The sequence below is a fragment of the Solea senegalensis genome, linkage group LG2 (genome assembly GCF_019176455.1).
Source record: "Solea senegalensis isolate Sse05_10M linkage group LG2, IFAPA_SoseM_1, whole genome shotgun sequence".
Classification (NCBI taxonomy): Eukaryota; Metazoa; Chordata; class Actinopteri; order Pleuronectiformes; family Soleidae; genus Solea; species Solea senegalensis.
In genome coordinates, this window is record NC_058022.1 from 14,549,252 (window position 1) to 14,563,145 (window position 13,894).

The 13,894-nt window shown below is 37.3% G+C and overlaps 3 protein-coding genes across 4 annotated transcripts in view; 2 read left to right on the top strand and 1 right to left on the bottom strand.

The window, feature by feature from the left end:
* Positions 1-321: 321 nt before the first annotated feature.
* On the top strand, positions 322-5,762 carry ssb (small RNA binding exonuclease protection factor La). The gene is made up of 12 exons (XM_044019632.1): positions 322-495; positions 1,329-1,391; positions 1,491-1,594; positions 3,039-3,213; positions 3,312-3,419; positions 3,494-3,597; positions 4,232-4,303; positions 4,386-4,428; positions 4,544-4,684; positions 4,768-4,954; positions 5,067-5,189; positions 5,285-5,762. Exons 2-12 carry the CDS (start codon positions 1,335-1,337, stop codon positions 5,362-5,364), a joined length of 1,194 nt encoding a protein of 397 aa, XP_043875567.1. The 5' UTR covers positions 322-495; positions 1,329-1,334; the 3' UTR covers positions 5,365-5,762.
* Positions 5,436-7,870, bottom strand: mettl5 (methyltransferase 5, N6-adenosine). 2 transcript variants are annotated; one of them, XM_044019633.1, is made up of 7 exons: positions 7,192-7,870; positions 7,003-7,117; positions 6,458-6,642; positions 6,155-6,237; positions 6,005-6,056; positions 5,887-5,936; positions 5,436-5,503 (listed from the first exon to the last, which is right to left on the bottom strand). In XM_044019633.1, exons 1-7 carry the CDS (start codon positions 7,289-7,291, stop codon positions 5,462-5,464), a joined length of 627 nt encoding a protein of 208 aa, XP_043875568.1. In that variant the 5' UTR covers positions 7,292-7,870; the 3' UTR covers positions 5,436-5,461. The 2 variants fall into 2 exon arrangements, with proteins under 2 accessions (XP_043875568.1, XP_043875570.1); XM_044019635.1 differs by having other exon boundaries at positions 7,182-7,249.
* Positions 7,871-7,888: 18 nt separating this feature from the next.
* ubr3 (ubiquitin protein ligase E3 component n-recognin 3) overlaps positions 7,889-13,894 on the top strand; it is a 41,745-nt gene continuing 35,739 nt past the window's right edge. The window contains exons 1-8 of the mRNA XM_044019636.1: positions 7,889-8,556; positions 9,881-10,020; positions 10,676-10,828; positions 11,633-11,788; positions 12,159-12,199; positions 12,422-12,488; positions 12,567-12,697; positions 12,897-13,125. Of these exons, the coding sequence (XP_043875571.1) occupies positions 8,078-8,556; positions 9,881-10,020; positions 10,676-10,828; positions 11,633-11,788; positions 12,159-12,199; positions 12,422-12,488; positions 12,567-12,697; positions 12,897-13,125 (1,396 nt within the window). The 5' untranslated portion in view covers positions 7,889-8,077. The remainder of the gene's footprint in view (positions 8,557-9,880; positions 10,021-10,675; positions 10,829-11,632; positions 11,789-12,158; positions 12,200-12,421; positions 12,489-12,566; positions 12,698-12,896; positions 13,126-13,894) is intronic.

Below are 13,894 nucleotides of genomic sequence, written 5' to 3' on the forward strand. Positions count from 1 at the left end.
ACTGTTTTACAGAGGTGCTTATTCACTGTTGAGATACTGTACTCATGCACTATTGTACTGAGCAATATGCTGTATTAATTATCATATCGGTGGCAATAGACTAACTAAAAGTGTTTACCAGCACTAGTAACTAACTCCATCTTGCAATGATTCAATTTATTGTTGAACTACTTCATTCATTTTATCATTATACTATATTAAATCAAATAGGTTCAAAAACAGAAGATAAAATGTGATGTAATATTTAAATGTGTAACTTAAAAAATAAATAAATCAAAAATAATGTTGTCGATTACAGATGTGGGCTGTGTTTATAGCACCACCCTGAGGCTACGAGCTGCATTACACAGAAGCGCACGATAGTCCCAACAGTATCCGCTTTTTTTGTCCCTCACGGTTTTCCGTAGCACGCAGTTCCACAACGTGCATGCAACGAAGTGCAGATTCCTGATCTCAACATAAAAAAACCCACTGATACCGCTGACTCAGTGTACAGTAAGTTTGAATTTTCAAAGATTTAAATTCTCCACCCTGGTTTCTTTATTTTACCCGGTAAATGTAGGTACTGTAGGTTTATTAAAGAACACAGTTGACAATAGTTCATGTTTGGCGTGTTTCGTGCGGCATGCTGCCACGAGAGCGGAGTTAGGCAGAGTTTAAATGACGAAAATAACTTAACATGGTTAAGTACTTAATTATCAAAGTGAGTAAAACATGCACAGTCAGTGGGTTTAGACGCCAAACAGACTGCTTTTCAGTGTACAGCTGGTGCTTGAACGCTAAGCTAGCATGTTAGCTGTTAAGCTAGCTGCAGCGCCAGCATGACATCGGGATAAATGAAAATGATCCTCCTCCATAAATTGCCTCATTATTCACGTTTCATGATTGATGCACGTTTTGAATGTAACTTATTTGTTTATATACCATTAAAAAGACGTTCTAGGTGTTGACTATCTGTCTAATGTTTTTAGGGGTATGATTTTTCAGCATTTAATTGCCAAAAGACAGAATAGTAAGAGCTACTGTGGCTGCTGGTGCTGTCAAATCTTAACAAAATATCTTGTCAAGCCATTGTACATGGAATATGATTCAATGTAACATAATATAAAATCGAGTCTGGATTGTTTTAAAACAGAAAATGCAAGTATCCACATTTGAGAAGCTACACCAACTGAATATTTCGATTATAACTTACAGGATGTAATGACATTTTGTATCCCAGGAATTCTACATGCATGCATATATACATTTGTGTTTCATCAATACAAGAATGTCATTTTAAAAATTCTATCTTAACTTATTTGTTTGCGTTATTGTTTTCTACACAGGACAACATGGCAGAAAACCAAGAGATGTCTCCTATTGAAATGAAAGTTGCTCGACAAGTTGAGGTATATCCACATATTGAAGTTTGTGTGTTTTCATATATATATATACTGACACAACTGTTAAATTATCTAATTAACATGGGTCTTCATTATCATCTCTAGTACTACTTTGGAGATCACAATCTTCCAAGGGACAAATTTCTCAAAGAACAAGTGCAGCAGGATGATGGCTGGGTGACTTTGGAGACAATGCTTAAATTCAACAGGTTTGTTCTTTTTCTCTTTGCTGCATTCTCTGTTGTTGAGTAAATAATCTGTTGTCATTTGTTACTTATGTCTCTAGTAACCTGTTTTACAGAGCCTCTATATTCAGTTGTTTATGTTGGTGTATACCAGCAATAACAGTGGTGTTAGTCACCAGTGGTGTGGTTGTGTTTGTGTCATTTTTGCCTTCAGGCTCGAGAGTGTAAAGAGATCACTTTGCAACAGCAATGTGCATTAGACTACAATACAATCTAACATAATCTTTGACGAGCAAAGTTTGCCTTGCTCAAAAGATTGATCGTAAACAACAATACTGTTTCAAAATTGTACCGAATGCTCATGTGTTTAGGAAATACTTTGACAGTACAAAAAAGATAATGATGTCTAATCAGTCGGCAAACCCAGTGTATGACTCATGATGGGTAGGATAATATAAGTGTATTCCCTGATCCTGTCTCTGAGGGTTTGTTGCCACGCAGCTAGGTCACATTTATCCACTGCATGCACACCAACTGAAAGTTGTTGCTCTTTAACAATATAATTTTGCTGATTCATAACTGAAATTTGCTGGCTGCATGTAGAGCTAGGCGATATGCAAAAACATCTTATCAGGATAACTTTTATATTATTAAGTATCGATCACATCAATATTTCTCTCAAGCTTAAAGTTTCCCCTTCACTCTGAAGTGAAATGTAAAGATTGGAAAATGTTGTTTTGGTTTAATTTTTGTACAGATTGATCATGACAACCATAGTACATTCTGCAAATGAATTTAGATAAATAAAAGTGATATATATCCACTTAAATCTCGTATTTTTGACCATGCTTAATTTCTCTATGTCTTTGGCAATAAAGTAGGCGATTGCGTTTTTGTCGTATGACAGGGCACTGACAGAGAAGACACTATGGTCTGCTGTTGTGGTGCAGACATCATGCTTCAGGTGTCTTCCCCTCTGTCTTCTCTGGTAACGTTGTTGCCCCAGGTTTCGTTTGCGTATGGCTGTGGTCATTAAAACATTACCACACGTGCCTCCCCCGTTTGTCTTGCATTGTGTGCATCAACCTAACATGACGTGGCTTCAGCAATTCAAGCCACATGATTGGTTCAAAGCACCCTTTCTCTCATTGTTATTGGATCTTGTGGTTGTCAAAATGTGGATGAAATTAGTTCTATCAATGTTATATTGGGTGTATCTTGTTTTTATATCAAGGAAAAGTTAAATCGCAAAATATGTTTTGTGTTATCTATCGTCCAGTCCTAGCTGCATGTGTAGAATTGTATGCTGAAGATGTTGGTGTGAGTACACACTCATTCACAAACTAAATTTGTCACTGTAATTTATGTGGTTCATAAATATTTTTATGCTGTTATGGTGGGACAGGGCTTGAATTGTTGTTACTTGTTGTATACTTTTACATTTGATAAATTTTTATTCCTTTACCAGATTGAAGACTTTGACCTCAGACAGCAGCGTCATTGTTGCAGCTCTCGAGAAATCAAAGACTGGCCTTTTGGAAATTAGCGAAGACAAGACAAAAATCAGGAGGTCTCTAGATAAACCCTTACCAGAAATGAATGATGAATACAAAGATGTTCTTAAACACAAATCTGTGTACATCGTAAGTTTGCTTATCTCCATTGAATCAAATTGCCTATTTTGGTGTTTGTAGCTGCTGCTTTGTCGGTGTTCTGAACTTCTGAACTTTTTTGCATCTAGAAAGGGTTTCCTCTTGAAACAACCCTTGATGAGATTCAGGAGTGGTTGAATGGGAAAGGTGCCATAGAAAACATTCAAATGAGGAGAAACCTGCAGAGGCAGTTCAAGGTAAACAGTTAAAACTCTAGTTAACATTTTTCCTGTGTTTTTGCTGGGAATTCTTATATTGTGTGTCTTTGTAGGGATCAGTGTTCATCTGTTTTGACACGGAAGAGTCTTCCAAGCAGTTCCTTGAACGTTCAGATATTAAGTCATTCAAAGACAACGAAATGCTTGTGTTATCAAGGTAGGTTGTGTTGCTTCTTTATGTAACCTTTAGCTATAGAGGATAAAGTGTGTGATGTAGAGAATATGTCATGGTTTGAAATGCCATTCGTAGAAAAAGTGAATAAATAACATTTTGTGGATTCCATTCTTGAAGCCATTTCTGAAGTTTAGGAGATTTGTTGACCTTCCTTACCTCTCAGTGTCCCATCTAAGAGGTGGGCATGAAAAAGAGTTGTTTTACTTTGTCAGTTGGTATAATCTGGAGGCAACAATCAATGACTTAATGAAAATATTTTTTTTAAAGGTTATCGACTATTATCATCAAAACTCAAAAATATATTGATTATTTTGTGTTCATATCACACACCCATAGTCCAATCAGCCCCTTTTGGGTAACTAACTAATGAAAGTAGAGATTTTTACTGATTTAAAGATGCTGTGAGTGCCATGGACAAAATAATTGAAAATTAAAAACCAGTCCAAAGCACACCTGTGCAATTGTGTGCTGTGTAATTACTTTCTTGACAAGCCTCATCAGCCAGGTGAGAAAAGTGAAGGTGCTCACTACTAAAACAAGTCATGTGATATTGCCCAGATAAGTACTTAAAAATTAAATAAAATATATTAATCACGGATTGATGTTCTGCTTTCAGGGAGGACTACCATGCAAAGAAAGCAGAAGAGCGAAAACAGTTCAAAGCAGAGTCAAAAGCAAAAGCTAAACAGTGAGTACATGAGCAGTCTTGTTGTCTTTATAACATATGATACATTTTGTTAAAAAACATGCTGACAGAAAATCTTACTTAGAGACAAGGAGCAACAGCAGAAACAGTCAGAGGAGAAAGAAATGGTAAGACCATCTTTTAAGTGTTTACTGGCTTATAAACTCTGTAAACTCTATAGAAACTGATTTGCTGATTCACACAGGATATTATCACCTTGATAATTATTGATTTGTACTGTAGGGTCTGCTTTTGGAGGAACAGACGGGTTGCCTGTTGAAGTTTTCGGGAGAGCTTGAAGATGTTTCAAGAGAGGACTTTCATGAGTTGTTTTCAGGGCATGGAAAGATTAAGTGGGTTGACTTTACAAGAGGGGCCAAAGAGGTAAATAAAATGTTCATCCCTTCAGTTTTTGAACTCAAGAGTGAAGAAATGTTGATGTTAAAATGTTGTATTTTTTACCTAAGGGCACCCTACTTTTTGATGGAAATGCAAAGGAGGCATTTGACAAGGCCAAAGAGGCAAACGAAGGGGAGTTGAAAATCAAGAACAACAGTGTTACATGGCAGGTGCTTGAGGGAGAGGAGGAGAAAGAGGAACTCAAGAAAATAATTGAAGCTCAACAAGAGTCATACAGCAGGTCCAGAGGCAGAGGTGAATACAAATATAAAACCAAATGATTTGTAAATCACTAAGCTGTGTTAGATATTAAGATTAATATTCATTACTTGGCAGTTGGCACTGATGCTCTTTGTGTCTTTTTAAGGTGGAAGAGGGCGTTCAGGTGGCAGAGGAAGAGGCGGACGAAGGGGAAGAGGTGGCAGAGATCAAGGCAGAACACAGTACCAAGGCAAAAAGACTAAATTTGATAGTGATGATGAGGATGATGGTAAATTCAGCATTTTCCGAATTTCACATTGTTGGCATCTGTGGCAATATATCCTCATATTCTAATCATTCATCTACTTTGTTTTTCTCTTCAAGCACCTGCAGCCCCAAAGAGGGAATTAGAAGATGCTGATGGTCCTGCAGCAAAGGTTGCCAAGACAGAAAATGGATCATAGTCATTGGGTCACACCCAGAATCTTTTTTCTTTTGTGAAAACATTTATTATAAACAGTAAAAATACAGAGACAACTTAAATCCATTCCGGTGAAAGCTTCAGGCTTTGGAGAATCTTAGGAAATCCACCTGGATGTCAACCTAAAGAACAATTTGTAATGGTTATCAATTTCAGCCTTTTATGTCCCTGTATATTGTGCCTCCTGCATTATTTACCTTTGTTTGTAAGATGTTTTGATTTTATCATATCCAACACAAAGACATCAATTTGATTTCACTGGGACGTTTTAGTTGGTTTTGTAAGGCAAGGGGAGTCGATGCCCCACTGTGTGTTTTTTCTTCTTTGTAAAGTTCCGATATCAAGTGAATACATCTGCTTTGGTTTTTTTTTTTTTTTTAAGTTTGCATTTGTGAATAGCAAATAAAACATTTACAAGAGTATATCAAGGTCTACTTCATGTTTTTATTTGTCTCCAACTTGAGATGTCTGTCTAAAACTAATGTGATACAGCACTTGTACTTACTGATTTCTTTTTGTGGAACTTGTATGATGCTGGCAAGTCATATCTGAGTTCTGTAAAGGAAGGACTTAGTCAGACTTAAACTTTTAATCCTGGAAAATATGTACAGTGTTTCTCTTACCTGCTATTACCTCCATCTTCACTCCCCAGTCGTTTGCTTTCTTCTGTATGTGCTGTAATGAGATTTGACTTGGATTTAACTAAGTTTATATTTTCTATTTTTGTTTTTTAATTGAAAAGCCATGGTCAACTGGTGTCGTATTGAACTCACCTCTCGTGTTGATGTTTTATGAAGGGAGTACACTGCTGTCTTTGCCATTGTTAGTGCAGCTTTTAGGAACTTCATATCCATTCCTTAAATATTGAATACAAGTGATGTAAGAACTACATGTAACATTATGCTACACTGCAGAAATAAAGATAGTCTTTTTTAAAAATACATCTATCTATAATAAGTGTAGGTAGTCTTGCTTTATGGAAGTTGTATAAAATCTACCTGGAAGTTTACAAATCAGTGACTTTGTCTCTTTAATAAAAACTCTAGGACAGAGCCTTTAATGAAGACAATACTCACCTTGATTATGTTTTGTCCCAAATGGTGGATTCATGATTACGGTATCAAATTTTTCACCATAAGCATCTGGCTCAAGAGAACACAGATCACACTGAACCATGTCCACGTTAGAAATCTCAAATTCCTCTACATTCCTTCTGAATATGTCCAATGCATCATCATCGATGTCGAAGCCAATGCAGAGTCTACAGAGGAGGGAGCAGGTGGTGTGTCACAATTTTAGGTAATTATGTGGGGGTTAAAATAGGACTGCAGCAAAGACCAAATATTGTCCTTTATATTTAATATTTTCCTTTAACTTTAGTAAATAAATATTGGTGACCAATAAAACTTTATACAATTATAGTTATTTAATACATTAAAAAAATTGTATATCTTATGTTCTAGTCTCTATGACAGTAAACTCTATTTCATTTGAGGACAATAGAAGACATTTTAGGTCATTTTTAAGTCTGGGAAACACTGATCAACATTTATATAATTTTATGGACCAAACAACAAATCGATTAATTGGGGGAAACTATCGTTAGTTACAATACTCTTACCCTGCATCAAGCATCGCAGCCCCGATGCTGAGGACGCCACAGCCACATCCCAGATCTGCCACTAGTCTCCCTTCAATGTCATCGAAGGTACTGTGGATTGTGTAAAGCATGCATGCTGCGGGAAAAACACGCATTCATTTAATAAGAGCCACACAAACCCAACAATTATCAACACGTACCTCTTCACACCTGCAATATGCGGACTGGTTGGGTATTGCTCAAGAAGGATTTTTGGTTCTTCAAATACGTCTACTTGCTGTAGGCAACTCTCCAACTCTTTAAGTTTCATGTCTCGTGACTATGACGTCCACGACCTACGTGGTTCCTTTCAAAAAAGCCCGAAATAAATAATTTCAAACGATATTCTTCATCTGAAGTCTTGGCAAGTGCGTTTTGGAGCATGTTCAAAGACAACTTCCGGAACGCGTGCATCCTCAAAATAATCCGACTTCGCCCGTGTGATTACAGTTCCTACGCATACATGGACATTGTATTGATTTCCATTCAATGGGGATACAATGGTTACTACTGAAAATGTCCCAAAGAGGTCACAAAAATAAGTAAATCACACACGTACATGTTTGTGCACCTATTGCTGTTGGAACACCAGGTTCAAGACATGAGCATTACGTTAACAGCTGGCTAGTATACGAGAGCAACTTTCAGTCACATAATTCCAGTTATAATGTCAGTGAAAACAGAATGTTACAGACATAAAAATATCAAATCTGGTGGTGCCCTAAGACTATTGCACATTACTGTATATATCTTAGTCATTGCCTTGATGATGATGATGATGATGATAGTGGGACGGTCCCGCTCACGGTAATCAGTTGCCTAGAAACAAGAAAAACAAAATAACAGCGAGATGACTGTGCATGAATCGAGGCTGTTTCAACACGGAGATAAACTGCTGCGATTCTGCTGGATTAAATACATGCGCGAGGTATAGTCAGAGGGTACAAATACTTGAAAGTACATTTATCTGTGTTCATAGTACGCTCGGCGTGTTATTGGAAGTCTACCAGTCGACAGCGACGCAAGAGCCGTATCGCGAGAAAGCCCGAGAACATGGATGCAAGACAACAAAAATAAATTTGTGGACAGCAAGCCAGAGTGCATGATGGCGGCGTCGCTGCTGCGCCGGGACAAGAAAGCCACTGCCGCCCACTTTAAGGCAGACTTAAACCGTACTGACAATAGCTCCGGGGTCCGACAACTGCAGGAGCTGCTTGACGTGGTGCTAAATCCCGAGAAACCAGCGGCGGACACAGAGGCTCTTGACTGGTGTAAATGTCTCATTGCTGGAGGGGAAGGATTCGAGGAGTTCTGCGTAACGGTGCGGTCCTATGACAACGCGACTCTGTGCGGTTTGGTGTGGACGGCTAATTTCGTGGCATATCGATGCCGGACGTGTGGCATATCACCCTGCATGTCGCTGTGTGCTGAGTGCTTTAATAATGGAGACCACACCGGCCATGATTTCAACATGTTCAGGAGCCAGGCTGGTGGGGCCTGTGACTGTGGAGACAGTAATGTCATGCGAGACAGTGGGTAAGTCCGAGCTAGCTACGTGCTAAGGTGCTAAGCTAGTAGCTTTCGGTTAGGGCCAAGTGTTGTTTTGACAGCTTTCGTTTTAAAGTAATATCGGTGTAGTCGATGGCAGCGTTCAGATAATTCTGCCTGAGATATGCTGATGATTTACTGCTAATTTGAATGTTGCGTTGCCCGTGTCTAGGAGTGGACGATGATGGTCCAAAAAGGCTATCTTTCTTTTAGTCAGTGTCGATAATTGTCGAGATGACAGACGGTTTTAAGACTGATTTTTGCTCTTGAGTGAAAGTTGTAGAAACCATTACGTTGTGGTTTTAGACGTCTGTTAGATGTAAAACAACAAACCCTTGTTAAGTTGAAATACTCTCTTTGCTCGCACAGGTACACAGGTCATCTAATTAAGGTGTAGCCCTCTTTATGCTCTAGATTTCTCAATGTTATTGGCCGATTTAAAACTGTAAACACCGCTGCCGTTTTGTGCAGTTAATCAAATTCATGTTCGTGGGTAAAATGAACGTTGAAAACCTCTATCAGCCTTTTATTTTGTCTGTATTTTGGCTTTCCTCAAATCCCGTTAGAAAGTTGAGCACAAACTCCTGACACAGACGGTATATATCGTTTTTAAACCCGATGTGTCTGATGCTGTCAAGTCTTGAGTAACATGAGAAAGTTATTTTCAATTAATTATGCCATGCGTATTGCATTTGATTAAATTCTGCTCATATTTTAAAGCTGGAATACTCAAATCCAAACCATTTTTAACACCAGCCCTTGTTTGTAATATAGATAGATCGCTGGCTAGATACTTAATTCTATTATAGCTATTTTCATAGTCAATTAATCTGTCGATTATTTTCTCGATTAGGAGAGTAATCTTTTTTCCATAAAATGTCGTTAAAGGTTAAAAAATGTTGATCAGTGTTTGTCAAACCTGGAAATGATGATGTTCTCAAATGTCTTGTTTTGGCCACAAACCAAAATTATTCAGTTAATGATTTCTTTATCTGGAGCAAAGAAACTAGAAAATGTTCACATTTGAGAAGCTCAAACAATCAGAAATCTTGCTTTAATCACAAAAAAAGCCTCAAACCATTTAATCGATTATCAAAACAGTTGGCGATTAATTTAGTAATCGATTAATAATCGATTAATCAAGTAATTGTTTCAGCTCTATATTGTATGTAAAGAAAAAAACCCACATAAATTCGCATTCTCGTTTGTCCATTATAGAGCTTCTCTTCTTATAATGTCCTAGTTTTAGCTGTTATGATGATCTAAACAGAAAAAGGTCTGCAACGCCAATATGTGTCTTTCTCTCTTGCAGATTTTGCAGACGACATCGGTTGAAAACTGGCGAAAATGTCCCTTCAATACCTCAAGACCTTCTCTTGATGTCTGAGATTGTCCTTCCACGCTTCATTCAATGTATCATACAGTATCTGAGGGATGGATATGTTGAACCAGGTAAAAATACTAAGGAGAGCTTGATACAATTTTTTTGTGTTACCATACCAATATTACAACCTTGAACTTCTACAGATACTGATATGAATCAAATACAGTCTTTTACCTCTTTTACAATAACTTTTCTTGGAATAACCCATTTGGACTGATGCATTAACTGCCTTGCTTTGACCAGCCATTACAAAAACATAATGCTCCATCAGTGGATATGTGCATCCTTCACTCATAGCCTGGTAGTGGTGCACTGAGTTGAATGTTCTTAGTGAAACATTTATGTAATATTTAGGGTTTGTGGATATAATGGATTTCACTTTTTTTCTTTTTCCTACATCTGATCTAGCGATTGGGTCATCCATTAAGAACAAAATAGTCTAAAAATAGTCTTCTCTTAGTAAAGATGTAATCACTGACCATTTTAAATCTGTATCTAGCAAATACAACATGTAAAATGTGCCTGAGTCTTTCCAAAACCTTGATATGTTGTGTGATTCTCCAAACATACATATAATATCAAACCTTGTCTGCTAAGCAAGATGGATATTGATTGTCACACAAGTGTTTACATGCATAGTAGTGCTACAACAACTGTCTCATCCCATGGTTATAATACAAACTATTTAGTGTCATGGCTTCTATCATTATCTTGCTTTACCAGACACTTCAACGGACAGAGATCTACAGAAAGTCCTTCAGCAGCTAGAGCCTCAGATCTCTTTCCTGGAAGAGCTAACAAAGATGGGCGGAGCAATGAGGACTGTACTGACGAAGATCTTGACCAATCTGCAGACATTCAAAGAGCTGAGCATGGGTAAATATTTTTCCTATAGTATTTGAGGTTCTCTGTCAGTGGCACAAGGCCTTATGTTATTGAGCTGTTGTTATTTTTGTCTGTTGCCGTACAGCCACTCTTCAAGAGGAAATGGTAGATTGAGCTTTTATAAGAAGCTGTAACCTGAAATGAGAAGGCATACTAATATTAAGCACGTCTCTCGTCTATCAATTCAAGGAACATCTGCCTATATGCCTGTCTCTCTGTCCATCACATAACTGTCCAAGCTAATGCTTGACAGACTTCAAACTTATACAAATACATCACTACTTCAAGCTGCTTCTGCCTCACATGGAGAAATGTATGGAGAGCATTGGAGACAGATGCCACCCTCATCTTTCTTTGATCTGAATTCAGGTTACCCCTGCAACCATGTAGTAAATTGCACACTTAATTGTTCTTTGTTCAAATAACACACCAGTGTGTGCAGTGTTGACTTTGACAGGATTAGAAACACAGGAGGTCTCTGCCCGTTTGTCTCTTAATCACATATCTATTAAATGGGTCGCTTAACAGGCTTTAAACTTGGCAGGTGACTTACTTAGGGCATCACTGAAATGCAAAGGAACAGGTACGCGCTCTGCTATTCACTATGAATGCAAAAGAAATAAAAAGAAAAAAAAACGTGTGGCCTGCATCTTCAATTAAACTACAATCCTATTTACACCCACATTCTGCACATTAGCTTATAATACATTTGTTTTTGTGTTTGATTTTTAACATATGAGATATCAGAATTACAGCTGTTGGTACGTTGTCTAATCATTTGCCTCTTTGTTGCAGGCCAAGAGGAGAATTTGTACGCCAAAAAGAACTATGACAAATACTTGTCAGCGTTAAAGAATTCAGGTCTGGTGTCTGTGGAGGAGAAAGCCCAAGGTGCTACTGCTGATGTCACTGTCGGTGCTGAAGGAGGTGCAGGTGCAATGGCCCTTTTAGGTAATTTAACATAATGAAGAATATTTTCAGTAATCATCTGTTGGCGATTGGAAATCATGCTGAAATAATCAGTTTTTCACAACAGTCAAACATGCTTAATGTAAAAAAAAAAAAAAGTGCCCTTTTACTCACAGTATACTAAAGTGCTACATCATTGCTATTCCAGACATTGTTTCATTCAATCTAAACAAATACACTCTCTCACACAAACCGCAAAGACATCACTCATGGAAATGAACACCCTTTGCCTGAATCATTTTTAAATCTCAACATGTCACATGTTGTTTAAACAAAATTTGCTGCTATATTATCTTTGTCAGTGTGCCTTAAACTGCTGCTAACTGCTATTTATGCATATTTTTTTTTGTAGGATCTGCTGCACCAGGGAGCCCAGATGAGTCAATTAAAGAGGTTTGTGTTGTTTGTGCAGAAGCATTTTAAATTGAAGGTTCCAAAAAATGTTCTTAATTTTTTATCACCACATGAGTGGTTTTGTCTATTAAACATTGTTTTACCCATCATAGTACCCACCATAAAAGAGACATTTAGTTATAATTTTATATGAACTGATTTTGCAGTTACTGTAAAACCGTTTTATTAATTTGTCTCTTCTTTATGTATTTGTACTCTTAGGATGACCAAGATGCAGGACAGTCGGTTGGTCAGAGGAAGAGGGTTAAGCTGAGTAGCAGTACCAAAGGTAAGTATAATGCAATACATCAATAAATGGTACATGGGCTCTTTATTTTATTATGTTTATTTATTTTTTTGCTCTCAGACCCAAGGATTATTGAATCTTTGAAGCATAAATGCTTTCTGGAGGAGTTGCTTTTTTGGACTATAAAATATGAGTTTCCCCAAAAGATGGTCACCTTCTTACTAAACATGTTGCCAGATCAAGATTACAAGGTATTTCTTTTCTATGTTTGCATGTATTTACAAAAGTGAAGCAATATAAGTGTCTCTCTAGTGATGATGTACTTGATGTAATGTAGTAGGTTTATCATGGCGTCAAATATCAGTTAACTGAAATGCAAATTGATTGCTCCTCCTCAACAGACAGCACCATAACCATAAGCTTTAATTGTCTTGTTTTTCTCGTTGGCAGATCAATTTTACAAAAACATTTGTTCAACATTATGCATTCATCATGAAAACACTGATGAAAAGCCATGAGTCAGACACCATGTCCAACCGCATTGTACATATTAGTGTTCAGCTGTTCAGCAACGAGGAGCTGGCTCGACACATGACAGAGGAGTGTCATCTACTTGATATAATGGTCACAGTCCTCCTCTACATGATGGAGAGTTGCCTTATTAAAAGCGAACTCCAAGGTAAATGTCACCACACCTCATCGTACTTTATCAATCATTCTTTTTTTTTTGAAGATTGAAGCTGGGGACAGAGTGATTCTTGTCCTAGTTTGAATTGGCAGAACACATGTAAAACCTTTGCTTTATAAACAGAAATTTGAGTTTTAAGATATCAGCTAAAACTATCACCTTGCGTGTGATATGGGGCGAAAGATCAAGCTTTCGCAGTTGCAGCCCCTAAATTGTGGAATAGACTGTAATTACACATTAGACCGGTCTCTTCACTGTCTTCACTAATTTTAAATCTCCTTTAAAGACTCACCTGTTTTCTGCATTTGAGTGTCATTCTCTTGTTCTGCACTTTGTGAGTGAGATGTCATCTATGTACAAATTATTTAATTTAATTTTACTGCTGTAGATCACTTTGGTCAACTGTTTTATTTAGTTAATTTATTTGATTGGATTTCTAATTTCTTTCTGGTCCATCATTAGTTCTCTGTTCATAAAAATTGAATTAGAAGACCACATGGAGCAAAATGCAGCAGTAAATTATGTATTTCTAATAGTTTTCAATTGAAGAACATGCACAGTTGTTTCATCCCTCTGGCCTTTCTTATTATTACAGGCTTTAAGTGAAATCAGATGGAATGTTCCATTTCAGTGCTTTTAAAATCCTGCAGCGTACATTATTCAGTATTGGCAAGCTATTGTAGAACTACTTAAACATGTCTTTGTTTTTATGTTATGCATTTAAATAACTTGGATGCAATACAACCCGAAATGCTGTCCG

What these genes read in the sequence shown, in the direction of transcription:
- ssb (XM_044019632.1), top strand. Translation starts at nt 1,335, where the DNA reads ATGGCAGAAAACCAAGAGATGTCTCCTATTGAAATGAAAGTTGCTCGA. An exon ending in ACCTGCAGAGGCAGTTCAAG is followed by an intron (nt 3,420 to 3,493) that starts GTAAACAGTTAA and finishes GTGTCTTTGTAG; the next exon opens with GGATCAGTGTTCATCTGTTT. An exon ending in GAAATGCTTGTGTTATCAAG is followed by an intron (nt 3,598 to 4,231) that starts GTAGGTTGTGTT and finishes TTCTGCTTTCAG; the next exon opens with GGAGGACTACCATGCAAAGA.
- mettl5 (XM_044019633.1), bottom strand. Translation starts at nt 7,291, where the DNA reads ATGAAACTTAAAGAGTTGGAGAGTTGCCTACAGCAAGTAGACGTATTT. An exon ending in GCTGCGATGCTTGATGCAGG is followed by an intron (nt 6,643 to 7,002) that starts GTAAGAGTATTG and finishes CCTCCTCTGTAG; the next exon opens with ACTCTGCATTGGCTTCGACA. An exon ending in ATAAAACATCAACACGAGAG is followed by an intron (nt 6,057 to 6,154) that starts GTGAGTTCAATA and finishes ATCTCATTACAG; the next exon opens with CACATACAGAAGAAAGCAAA.